Source organism: Calypte anna, chromosome 28 (genome assembly GCF_003957555.1).
Source record: "Calypte anna isolate BGI_N300 chromosome 28, bCalAnn1_v1.p, whole genome shotgun sequence".
Taxonomy (NCBI): Eukaryota; Metazoa; Chordata; class Aves; order Apodiformes; family Trochilidae; genus Calypte; species Calypte anna.
In genome coordinates this window covers 3,858,172-3,870,187 of record NC_044273.1, presented here as the reverse complement: position 1 = coordinate 3,870,187, position 12,016 = coordinate 3,858,172, and the positions used below count along the sequence as shown (strand labels likewise).

The 12,016-nt window shown below is 58.5% G+C and overlaps 1 protein-coding gene and 1 long non-coding RNA gene across 2 annotated transcripts; one reads left to right on the top strand and one right to left on the bottom strand.

The window, feature by feature from the left end:
* Nucleotides 1-4,030: 4,030 nt before the first annotated feature.
* On the top strand, nt 4,031-5,152 carry LOC115599826. The gene is made up of 2 exons (XR_003988631.1): nt 4,031-4,475; nt 4,669-5,152. It is a non-coding gene; the product is annotated as an uncharacterized LOC115599826 (long non-coding RNA).
* A 3,341-nt stretch (nt 5,153-8,493) lies between these two features.
* On the bottom strand, nt 8,494-11,561 carry IL12RB1 (interleukin 12 receptor subunit beta 1). The gene is made up of 11 exons (XM_030466666.1): nt 11,421-11,561; nt 10,957-10,993; nt 10,751-10,861; nt 10,594-10,676; nt 10,048-10,510; nt 9,862-9,963; nt 9,637-9,783; nt 9,417-9,560; nt 9,187-9,280; nt 9,019-9,100; nt 8,494-8,937 (listed from the first exon to the last, which is right to left on the bottom strand). The coding sequence occupies exons 1-11, from the start codon at nt 11,544-11,546 to the stop codon at nt 8,494-8,496; spliced, it is 1,833 nt and encodes a 610-aa protein (XP_030322526.1). The 5' UTR covers nt 11,547-11,561.
* Between the last annotated feature and the right edge of the window lie 455 nt (nt 11,562-12,016).

Here is a 12,016-nt window from a genome sequence, read left to right as displayed (position 1 = left end):
GAGCTGCTCAGCGTCAGAGCACATGCTCCCTCCGTGGGCCAGGCCCTGGGCCTCGGGCAGAGAGATAACTTGTCCCTGAGTTTGCCCAGTGCTCGTGCAATCTTGATTCAAAACTGATTTGGCATCCCTGGCCACCCTGACTCATTTTCCTTGGAAGAGGATGAACCATCCTTGCAGGGAATTTGGTTTGCACCCTCCTCCAGGGAAACGCGTGCCTGGATCTGCCGCCTGCGATGGCTGCTGCTGCATGACCCAGTGGTTCAACCACGCTGGAGCACTTTGAGGACATCAGAGAGGGCACAAAAAAAAAAAAAAAAAAAAAACAAAAACCTCCAGCCCTCCCCCTGGTTAAAAGTTCCTCTGCAAGAATCCCTGTGATCAGCCCCTCGGCACAGCACAAGGCTGCCATTCTGCACCGGCGGTGGGGATGGTGCTGGTCAGACCCTGATCATCTGCCCTGGCTGCACAAGGGGATGCTTATTCCCAGGGCTGGAGGGGGAGGAGTGCATCCCATCCATCCCATTGAGCCTTTCTGGGAAAGGACATCCCACAGTGTAACAGTGACAACCCCGGGGACAGGCCATGCTGGGACGGGGAACCCAACACTGGTGGGCACTGCTCCCACTCCCCATGTGGGAAGGGATCTTTCCAGCAAGAACTCTTGCTGATGCCTCCAGGTTTTTCTCAGAGGACAGTAGGGCTGCCAGGCTGGGGGCACGGCACGACTGGGTCACTTCCAGCTCCTCAATCCCAAAGAGACTAAAAATACCCTGTCTGGATACTCGGAGCAGAGGGATGGAGTGTGGACCCCCCCCACCCTGGCAACACTTCCACCGTCCCTGGCCATGCCCCTGCTGCTGCTGTTTATCTTCCCCAGTTCCAAAGTCCTCGTTTGAACAGTCCTGGCCATTCTCCCAGTTACCAACATGGGAGGGGGGGGATTGTTCAGGGGGGCTTCATGGGTGGGTGCTGAGTCCGGATGTCCCCGTTCGATGCGCGGCGGTGTCGGCTGTGGCACGGAGAGGCAGGAGGCAGGTTATGAAATCACAGTGCTGGGGTTATTTATAGCTCTTGGCCCCCACTGCTGGAAAATGCTTCCCAGACCACCCGGCACAATCTGCTCTTCACAAGAGGCAGGGAAACACCAACCTCCCCCCTGCCCTGTACCTCCCCTCCCAGCTCAGCTCTGCTCTCATTTTTCATTTTGCCCTCCAGCCCCAAAAATATGGGACACCCCCCGTCCCTACCCTGGGCAGTGGGGTGCTGGAACCCCTCCAAGGCAATTCAGGAGTCTGCAGAGTGCTGGGACCCCCAACTCAGGACCTTACAGGGTGCTGGGACACCCACCCAGGACACCTCCTGGGTCTACAGGGTGCTGGGAACCCCAACTCAGGACCTTACAGGGTGCTGGGACCCTCCCATATGCACTTCATGGCTTTTCAGGGTGCTGGGACCCCTCTGGGGCAGCTCAGGACCCTATAAGGTGTCAGGACCCCCTTCCTGGTCCTTCTCTGCAGGATGCTGGGGCTGCTGCTTCCCCCCAGCTCCCCACTGCTGGCGGTCGCTGGGTCCCTGCCCAGCAGCCGTGGCCTTTGCTCGAGGCTGTTGTCCTGTGGTGGGATGGCTGTGGCTTGGGGAGGGTGAAAAGCAGTGAGGGTGACAGGCAGTGAGGGTGACACTCAGGCAGTGAGGGTGACACTCGACGCCCGCAGCCGTCCCAGCGCTGGCAGGGACAGAATGTGCCGCTGTGATGTGAGTGCTGGGGATTAGCGGGGCGGCTGCCGCCTCCGAGGCTCGGGCACCCATCCAGCTCCCAAAACAAGCTGCTCCTTCTCCCATCTTGCCCAATTTCAGCATCTTTCCAGCTTTCCGAGGCCGAGCTCGCAGCCCGGGGTGGGCACCCATGGGTGGTCAGGAGCCACAGGGAGGGCTGCTCGTCCCCAGGCTCTGTGCCGGTGCATCCTCCAGCCCCCGGGGGCACTGGGAAACGCTTTGGCTGTGCCACGAACGGCCCCGCTCAGTCCCATCAGCATCCCCGGGGTCTCCCCTTGGCGTTGGGGTGCCAGAATTCTGCCAGGGCCCAGCCGGGCACCCCGACATGCCGGGGCGGTGCCACGGCCGCCCTTCTCCCGCTGACTCAGGCGCCGGAGCCGCTCCCGCCCACGGGAACCGCAGGCGCAGTCCCTGCAGCCCCACGCGGGGCTTTCCCTGCCGGCTCGACAGGAATCGCAGCTTTTCCCCGGATTTAACAGCTGGGCTGCTGCAGGCTGGGAAGCCCTTCAAGTGGGGGGAAACCGTGGAGAAACCAGCATCCTTGGTTGGTGCCCCGGCATCCTTGCCTGTGCCGTGTATCCCATCCCCACGGAGTGCGGCGTTGGTGCTCACCAGAACCCCCCCTGATGGTGTTGGGTGCTGCGGGTGCTGGTACTGTGGGCAAACATCACTTTTATTCACTATATCAAACCCAACCTGTTGTTTTTCTGCGGGGGGAGTTGACCCCTTCCCATTTGGCATCTCACTGCCAGTCCTGTGTCCCCCCCCCCCAAGTGCTGACACCGCTCCCTCCCTCGGCCAATGGAAAATTTGGATGACCTTCTAACTTTTCTCCAGTTGTTTGGCAGTGAGGACTGGGCCGGGTGCCCCGCACAAACATGTCTATGGATAAACAACCAGGACCCTGCAGGGGGCTGGAACTGCCAGTGGGGACCCTCCCCACCAAGCCGAGTGTCCCCTCTCCCTTCAGGATCTTGGACTCAGCCACCGACTGGGGACACAAATATTTTGGCTTTGTTTAAAAAAAAAAAAACCCACCACAACAACAACAACACTAAAAATACTCAACCCTCCTCCCCCTTCCCCCCCAGAGTCATCCGATGGCAGCGCGTGACGTGTTGGCACACAAACAGAGCCCCGAGTGGGGACAGTGCTGGCCCAGCTGGGGACATGGGAGTGACATGGCTGTGCCTCATGCCACAGATGGGACTTTGGTCCCTGAACCTCTCCCCAGCCCGGCTGTGTTTGTTTTCACTCCCAGGCTCTGCTCTGCAAGTTGTGTAGGGTGCCCGTCCCCTGCCATGCCTCAGGGGACAGAGCCTGGTGACATCCCCTGTCCTGACCATGCGACCTCCCCACAGCTAAACCCTTGCTGGTGTGGCGTGTTTGGCACCAGGGGGGATGCAAGCAGCACCACTGCCCTCACTGCTGGGATGTTCCAGGTGCCAGGAGGATGCTCTGGGGGTTGGGTGGATGCTCTGGACATCCCTTACTGTGAGCCAAGGACTAGGATGCTGTCCCCACTACTTTGTCCTCTACAATCTCAGTCCTGCTCCCAGCTCCTGCCATGGGGTGACCCTGGCACACCCTGTCTCCAATTCCCCCATTTACACCACAGCCTCCAAGGCTCCAGAAATGGGGTCATGCTCCTTTTTGTTTCCCCCTTTTCTCCTCCTACCCTTGAGAAGCAACAAGTTTGAGCTGATTTAAAAAAAAACCAAAAAAAAAACCAAAACTGAAACACCCTCAAGCCAAGCCCACTGTGGGGGAGAAGGTGACCCCAAGTGTGGTTACAGAGTTGCCCACAGCCCACCGGGAGCTTTCAATTAACCTCCTCCCCAATCATCCACCTCGTTGGCAAACCTGCACCCAATTCCTTTTAAAAAGGAAGGGTTTATAGGGAGCAGGGAGAAGGATTTTCCTGCTGAGCAGCTGTGTAAATGCGATGGAGCCAGCGATAGCCTGAGGGGTCCCAGCCGGTTGGAGGTGGCCGTGGTGGGGACAGCAGCCACAGGACAGCCCTGGGGGTGGCCTCGAGCTGGTTTGTTCTGCTTTTTCCATCGTTTTTGTGTGTGAAAAAATGAGGGAGAGTCAATTTGCTTGCAAAAGCCCGCGGGAGCAGGACTGGCTCTAGGTGATGGGTGCTGCAGCCCTCACCCTGGAATTGCCCCTGGGTGCGTGGATGGGGGGGGTGCTGTAAAATGAAGGGGATTTTTTGTGGGGTTTTTTGGGGTTTTTTGCGGGGGGAAGGTTCTCTGGGTTCCTACCGAGATGGTTTTCCTTAGCTCGACCCCGGCTGTCGTGCGAGCAAAATATGTTTACGCTGCAAACCTCTGGTTGGAGCGGCTGCCAAGCGGGCAGGGAATGTGTGTGTGTGTTGTGTGTGTGTTGATAAGGGTGTTGTGTCCTCGCCTTCCCCCTCACCCCAGAGCTGGGGAGGCCACCCGACTCCCAACACCCTCATTTTATGATTTCTTTGATTATTATAAGGCTGGAAGAAAAAAAAAAAGCACCAAACAAACCAATAATTCAATAGCTGCGCTGGGTGCTTGCCAAAGCCTGGAAAGCTTCAGCGGTGCCAGAGGCTGAGCTGCCCCTTGGGCTGCTGGCCCTGAGCTCAGCCAGCTCCAAGTGTTAGAAGTGCAGAAAGAAAAAGAATTCCTGCTGTTGTCCGGGTGTTTCTCACGTGGCAGCAGGAAAAGGTGATTTTTTTTTTATTATTTTTTTTACCTTTTCTCCCAGCTCATGTGCTGGGCCACGCAGGGTGCTGGGGGGATTTTGCAGGGATCTGAGCAGGTCGAGTGGCCCCGAGCTTAGTGGGGAAGAAACAGGGGGGGGAAAAAAATTCAATTTTGTTGTTGCTTGGAGTTATTTTTCCCTTCTTGGCTCTGGCAGGAGCTCTCGGGCGGTTGCAGCAAACGAGCTGGGGCTGACGCGAGCAGGAAAGAGCCGGGGGTGCTGGGTCCTGTTTGCGAACTGGAGCTGCAGTTGTTGTTGTTGTGACACCGAAAGGTTGCGAAACGCCGGAGCTGCAATACCCGTGACTTTCAAAAACAAGCCGAGCCCAGGCACGGCTGTCTGGCTGTCTGTCCATCCAGCTGTGCCCACCCATCCAGCTGTGCCCACCCATCCAGCTGTGCCCCCTGCAGCCACCTCCCCGCTGCACAGGGATGGCTGTGCCAGCAAGAGTTGGGGTGTTTGGTTTGCTTTTGGGTGTTTTTTTTTGGGGGGGTTGTGGGGTTAAAACCCAAAAGCTATTTTGAAAGAGGAAAAGCCCAAATTCCCCCACCTAAGGAGGTTTTTCTACCCCACGGATCTGCTGGTTGGTCCTGGGGGGGGGGGTTGAGCCGCCTGAATTCTGTTTAAAGAATAAACAAAATACCCGGGGGATCGGTTTGTTTGCACAAGGATTAAGTCAAAGCAGCTCTTGAATTGTCACCTAATCCCCCCAGGGAGCGGGTGGCATTGTGGAGGTGGTGGCAGAGGTGGCATTTTGCCCAGCAAATCATTCCTCCTGCCTGCCACGGCTGGCAAACCCCGGCTGGGGATCGGCTGCTCACTGGGTGGGGATCTGGGAAAGGGAAAAAAAAAAAAAAAGGTGCTGGGTTTGGGAAAAGGGCTTGGAGATGGATGGATGGATGGATGGATGGATGGATGGATGGATGGAAGGGGCCGCAGGGTTGCAGCTTCCTCTGCAGCCTTAGCTGTCACTCTGCGAGGCTTTTTGTGATTCCTAAGGCTGGAACCAGGTTAAACTCCTCAATCTGGGAGCAAAATCCAATCCTAGACCCCCAGGGATGGATCCCTCACTCCCCAGCGGTTCAGACCCCCCAGGAGCTGATTTTATGGAGCTGTAGCAAACCCTTCTGGTTATTTTTATGGTTTTTCTTCGGTGCCGACCTGAACTTGAATCACTCAACCCAAAAATAAATCCCAGGCTCCCAAACTGCTTCCTGAGCTGCCCCTTGGCCTTTTCTGGGGGGATGCAGGGCTGAATTTTTTCATTTAGCAAGAGCAGCGTGGGGTAAATCCCTTCCCTGCATGTCCCTGGTGCCGACTGCTTTTGGAGATCGATCACCTGTGGGAATAAGGGGGGTGGGTGGCAGGTCCCCCAGGTGCCACCCGTGCCCTGCGGTGTGTCTGGGTCCTGCCCGGCGTCGGCTGGGAGAGGAGGGGAAGGTCATGTCCCCGGGCTGCGAGTGACCCCTCCATCCCCCGCAGAGACTCATTAGGAAAGCAGTCCCGTGAAATTTAAACTCATTAGAATGTCCCCAGCCTCTCGCTGGCACTAATTGGCGAGGTTGGTTTAATGAGTTTTCAGCCACACGTTGCCTGTGGGCTCTGCGAGGTGCCGCGTTCCCGGCAGAGCACCGACCAGCTCGGGACACGTGTGGGGAAGGCTGAGTGGGGCTGGTGGTGGGGACAAAGCTGTCCTCAGCGTGTCAGGGGGATATGAGTGGTGCCAGGGGGTAGGCTGGATCCCCAGGAGGTGACCCCATGGGGTTTACGGGGGGGTCTTCTGTCCCCTCCCACCTTGCTGGGGAGGTTTCAAGCAGCACCCGGGAGCGGCTGCCCCAGTGTGGGGTGATTCCCTGAGCAGGAATCATTAACCCGCGGGGGGTGATGTGTTGGCATTGCCACCCAAACTGTGCCGAGCTGTCACCTCGATGCTGCGTCCTTTGCTGGTCCAGTCCCAAAAATGTTCTGGGAATAGGGGGGGGGGGGTTGGAAGCTGAGCGTGTGGCACTGGTGACAGGGTGTGGCTGTCCTGCTGTCCCCAAATCATAGAATCATAGAATGGGCTGGGTTGGAAGGGACCTCAGAGATCATCAAGTCCAACCCTTGATCCACTCCTGCTGCAGTTCCCAGCCCATGGCACTCAGTGCCACATCCAGGCTCTTTGGAAAGATCTCCAGACACAGAGAATCCACTACTTCCCTGGGCAGCCCATTCCAATGCCTGATCACCCTCTCCAGAAAGAAATTCTTCCTCATCTCCAACCTAAACCTCCCCTGGCACAACTTGAGACCCTGCCCTCTTGTCTTGCTGAGAGTTGCCTGGGAAAAGAGCCCAACCCCCCCCTGGCTCCAACCTCCTTTCAGGGAGTTGCAGAGAGTGATGAGGTCTCCCCTGAGCCTCCTCTTCTCCAGCCTCAACACCCCCAGCTCCCTCAGCCCTTCCTCACAGCAATTCTGCTGGATCCCTTCACAGCCTCCTTGCTCTTCTCTGGACCTGCTCCAGCACCTCAATGTCCTTCCTGAGCTGAGGGGCCCAGAACTGGACACAGGACTCAAGCTGTGGCCTCCCCAGGGCTGAGCACAGGGGCAGAATCCCACCCGGATCTCCGGGGCTGAGCCTTCCAGCCGCGGCCCTGGCACTGGGAAGCTGCCAGATCATCGGTGTCCACCCCGATTTGGAGGATTTGGGGTGCAGGGGCTGAGGGGATGGTGCCGGGAGGGGAGGTGCGGGGATGCCCCGCGGGGGATGCGGGGCTGGTGCCACCTCGTGGCTCTTCCAGCAGCCAAGCCGCACAGAGCCGCCCACGGGTGGGCGTCACGGGGGGGCCCTGCATGGCCTGGGGGTCTCCCCCAGAACCGTGGCTATCACCTCCCCATCCCCGGGCAGACCCATAACTCCTCAACCCAGCCCCGGCTGGTGGTGGGGACGTGTCGGGATGCACCCACGGGTGTTGTCTCGGGTGGGTGTTCTCACCCGCGCGGTTTCCGTGAAATCCCTCAGAAAAACACAACTGGGGACAAAAAAGCAGCAGGCAGGAGGCCGAGCCGTGCTGGGGGCTGTGGCAAGAGCTACCACGGCGCTGCCTTTGCCTGGATTTCCCCGTGCTACTTAACCCCGCCTTGAGTTTTAGTTTTATTTTCCCCTTTACGTATATTTTTTTTTCCTGCACTCTCAGCAAGTCACCGCCTTGGGCCCCTGGGCGCTGCTGAAACCACAAAACGTTTTTCGTCTGCAGCAACAGCCCCAGTTCTGCCCCAGATAAGGGCTGAGGTGGGGGCTGGGTGGGGCCCTGTGAGCCCCACCTCACCCCCAGGCCCTCTGCAGAGCATCCACAGCTCCAAACCCTTGGAAGCTGCCCGGGAGGCCAGCTCAGCCCTGCTGCTTCAGGCAGGGATTTGAATTATTTTAATTTTTTGCATTTTCAAAAACCATATTTGCATTTATTTTATATTTTTGCATTATATTTTGACCTTTTTTTTTTTTTTTTTTTTTTTTTTGCCCTTTGCTTCCCCTCTTACTTTCCCCCTTTTTTCCCCTCTTTCATTTCTTACCTCTTTTTAAAATTTTTTACCCCTTGTTTTCCTCTCATTTTTTGCCTTTATTTTTGCATGACAAGTTTTGGTTGGGTTTTGCTTTTGTTTTCTAGTAGCCAGTATCTGGTGCCAGGGCTTTTGTTTGTGAGGCTGTTTGTGCCCCATCCCACCGGGGTGATGCTGTCCCCAGCCCTGGCAGGAGGGCAGGGACAGGGCTGGAATTTTGCCTCTTCTCTCAACCCCTCATCCCCACCCAAACCCTGCTCCCACCTCCCCTCCTTAAGTATCACTGATGACTCTGGGATGCTCTTGGCCATATCCTGCACCCAGAAGCATCACCTTCCATGTCTTGGGATCCAGAAAACCCCCTGGAGATGCTGGTGTGACCCCGAGCCATGGGGTGGGTGCTCAGCATCCCCCATGGGCACTGAGTATCCCATGGGAGACCTCATCCTGCATTCCATCCTGGCAATGGGTCCCATTCCTCCTCATCCCTGATGGTGATGGGTTTGTCAGAGATGAGCAGGGTGATGGGGACCAGAGGCTTGTGCAGCCCTCTCCTTCCCTCCTCTCCTTCCTCCTCCTCCTCCTCATCATCATCAGGTGGATGGCCAGAGTCACTGGTGCTGCTGGGCTCTGGAAATCTCACTGGGCTCAGAACCTCTTGCCTGCAGTAGGCAAATGGCAGCTCCTCTGGACATGTCACCACGGGACGTGTCACCTCCAGACATGTCACCACTGCTGGTTCCCCAGTCACCAGGCTGGGTTGGGGTGTTCCAGGCCTCGTGCTGGCATCCATTGGTGTCTCCACGCTGGTGTTTGGCTCTGGCAGCAGCAGCTCAGCTGTGCTGAACTTCTCCGAAGGTTCCAGGAAGCCTGGGCAGGGCTGGTCCTAAGGATTGGGTAGGTTTGGGGTGGGATTCCCATGGGGGACGTGCTGGGGGGCTGGATCCAGATGCCCCTTGGGACTCACCTGGCTGGTTTCTCCCATACAGAACTGGATGGCTTTGCTGCCCACGGGCTCTGGCAGGGGTGGGAAGAGGAGGTGGCGAGCCCTGGAGAGGGGATGGTTGGTGAAGAGAGGGGGGTGACAGAGGTGGTGGGTGGGAGGTGAGGGGGCCACCATCAGTGCCACTGTCACCTCTTGCTCAGGTGGTAGATGGCAGCTGCAGTGGGGAGAGCAAGAATGATGCTCAGGTACTTGAGGTGGGATTTCCATGGTGCTCCCTGGGGACGGGCATGGCCGGGTGGTGACGTTTCTGTCCCCAGCACTCCGCCTGGGACACAGGAGATGTTTTTTTGGGGTGAGGGGGAGAACCCCATGGAGAAAACCCTATGGGGAGGGAACAGGACAGGGTCTCCAGACATTACCCAGTGCCTTGGTCTGGAAGTGCCACCAGGCATGGCAGGTCCCCTCCCTCTCTGTTGTCACCTCCCAAATGCCCACCCTGTAGGCTGTGCCAGGCCGTAGGTTTTGGAGCGTGTAGTGCGATGCCGTGGCCTCTGCTTCATCATCTGGGCAAACAGTAAGGAGCAGGTGGTGGCCCCTTGGTGGCCCACCGGTAGCCCACTCTCCTCCCACCTCACTCACATGTCACATTGTCCCCCTCAGCTGCATGGCAGATGAGATACTTGGCCAACACCCCAGGACAGGCAGCACGGGGGGACGGGCTCCAGTGAAGGACAACGGTGGCGTTCTTGGCGCTGGCGTTGGCACGGATGGGGATGGCCAGAGAGGCTGCGTGGTGCCAAAAAAATTAAACAGGGGAGCATTTCAGGATCCCTCTTCTTTGGTGCTCCTTGGTCCCCCCCATACCGTTGCTGGCGTAGTGGTGGGTCACGGCGACGGTGGCCCAGCCCCGAGCTGCTTCCCGGCTGTGCACGGCGAGGCGGTGACACCCCGGGGCTTCCAGTGTTCCTGGGACAGGAATTGGGAATGTGCTGGCTCAGTCCCTGCTGGGATCTGGGGACAGGCCTGGGGGAGCTCAGAGGGGTCTCTTGCCTTGCTCCACATGGATGCTGTTGGCAGGGAAATCTTCTTGGGTGCAAACTCCCCCTCTGGGGGCTCCCGGCAGCGGTTGCTGCTCAAAGCAGGAGGCAGATCCCGGGTTTGGTGCTTCCCACCGCGCTGTCACGGTGTCCCCAGTCACGCCAATGTCCTTGAAGCTGAGGTCTGGGATGAAATGGGGCGGGGGGTGAGGGATAGCTGGAAAAATAACTCCCCGAGGGCTAGCGGTGGGGCCGGTACCTGTCCGCTGCTCTGCCGGAACCAGGAGGTGCCGTGCTGGTCCCGGCCCGGCATCGTTGGCTGCTGTCAGGAGGATTTGGTACTCGGCACCAGAGAGGGTGAGGTTGTGCTCTGTCCCTAACACCACGGTGTCCTCCTCGTCCCCCTGGGCACAGCCACACGCCGGCATGCGGGCCTGCAGGGTGTAAGTGACGTCCCCTCTGTCCTCGGGGACTCGCTGTGGGAGGGAGAGGGGGTGGCTCAGGGGATGACATGGCAGAGGGGACACCCCGAGGGGGGGTTACTGGGATGTCACCCTACCTGCCAGCTCAGCCTCAGCACCCGCTGCCCATCTCGTCCCAGTTTGCCCAGCTGGAAGCTCAGCTCTGGGCTTTCCAGGATTTCTGTAAGAGGAAGGAGCTCGAGTTGGGCTCTCAACATTTTGGGGATCCCACCTGCTCCCTCTCCTCTTCCTCACCCTCAGGAACGAAGATGGAGCTGCTCCAGTCACTCCAATAGCTGCTCCAGTGGGGAGGCTTGTGCCGGAGCTGGACCTCAAAGGTGCCACCCACCCCCAGGGGACAGGTCACTAGAGGGGGGTGGCAGGGTCAGGAGGGGGGTGAACCCCCCCCCCCTTTTCCCCAGGAGCTGCTCACCCCCCTCATCCCTGTGGACAAAACCAACCTGAGTCATCCTCATCCTTCACTGCCTTGCACATCACCTGTGGAGAGAACCAGGGACAGAGGCACCCACCCTGTAAAACCAGTTTGTTACTGGGACACAAAGGCAGATGCTGCCCTGTGTCCCCCAGACCCTAACAGGGTGAAGGGACCCAGTGGCCAGGAGGGTCCCATCAGCTGGGGCATTATGGCTTCAAGCCCAGGACCCTCCTGGCAGGAGGGGTGGGGGGGTCCCAGAGGCCACGTTTCATCCATCGCCATCATCCCCCTAATCCAGGGATCTGCTGGTGTAATCCCAGGAATCCCAGCCTGATCCTGTTACGGGTGGCAGCAGGACGGGGCAGAGCTGATAACGCAGCAAAACAGATGGGTTTGGAGGGGGGAGGGGACAGTGGCGTCACCTGGGTTGTCACCATGCTACTGACTGTCCCCTCGGTCACCTCCAGCTCCGGCAAGCGGTGGTGTTACCTGCACCCAGGTCCTGTTTTCCATCTTTCGGAAGCGAGCCTCCCTCTCTGGTGGCTTTCCCAGGTGGTGGCACGGTGGCCATGGCACCTGTAGCTGCAGCCAGCCACGGGTCTTGTTGAAGGGCATTCCCGTGTGGGGTGGGTCTGGTTTGACTGGAAAGCAGAGGTGGTCTCATGGTTACCAGCACCACCGGTACTGCTGCCCATCCCCACCCCAAGGGTCCTTACTGGAGTTGTAGAGGTAGAGTGTGATGTTGGGGGTCCTGTGGCTGTGGTTGTCCCAGTGTGCCTCCACCCAGGCCGTGGTGTTGGTGAGGACGTAGACACGGCGATGGCTCAGGGTGTAGGTGGTCCTGGAGCCCACCCTGAACTCATGGCATGTCCGGGGCGTCACGTAGCTGTATGGGAGAAGGCACTGTCCCAAGGTGTCCCCACTGGACACAGCCATGAGGTCCCCAGGACACAGTGACCAACTCACCAGAGCTTCAGGAGGTAGGAGGTGTTGCCAGCAGGGCCAAGGGGTGGCCAGGAGCAGAGGAACCCTTGGGAATGGCATTGCTTCCAGCAGGAGAGGCCAGTGGGCTCGGCGATGCCTGC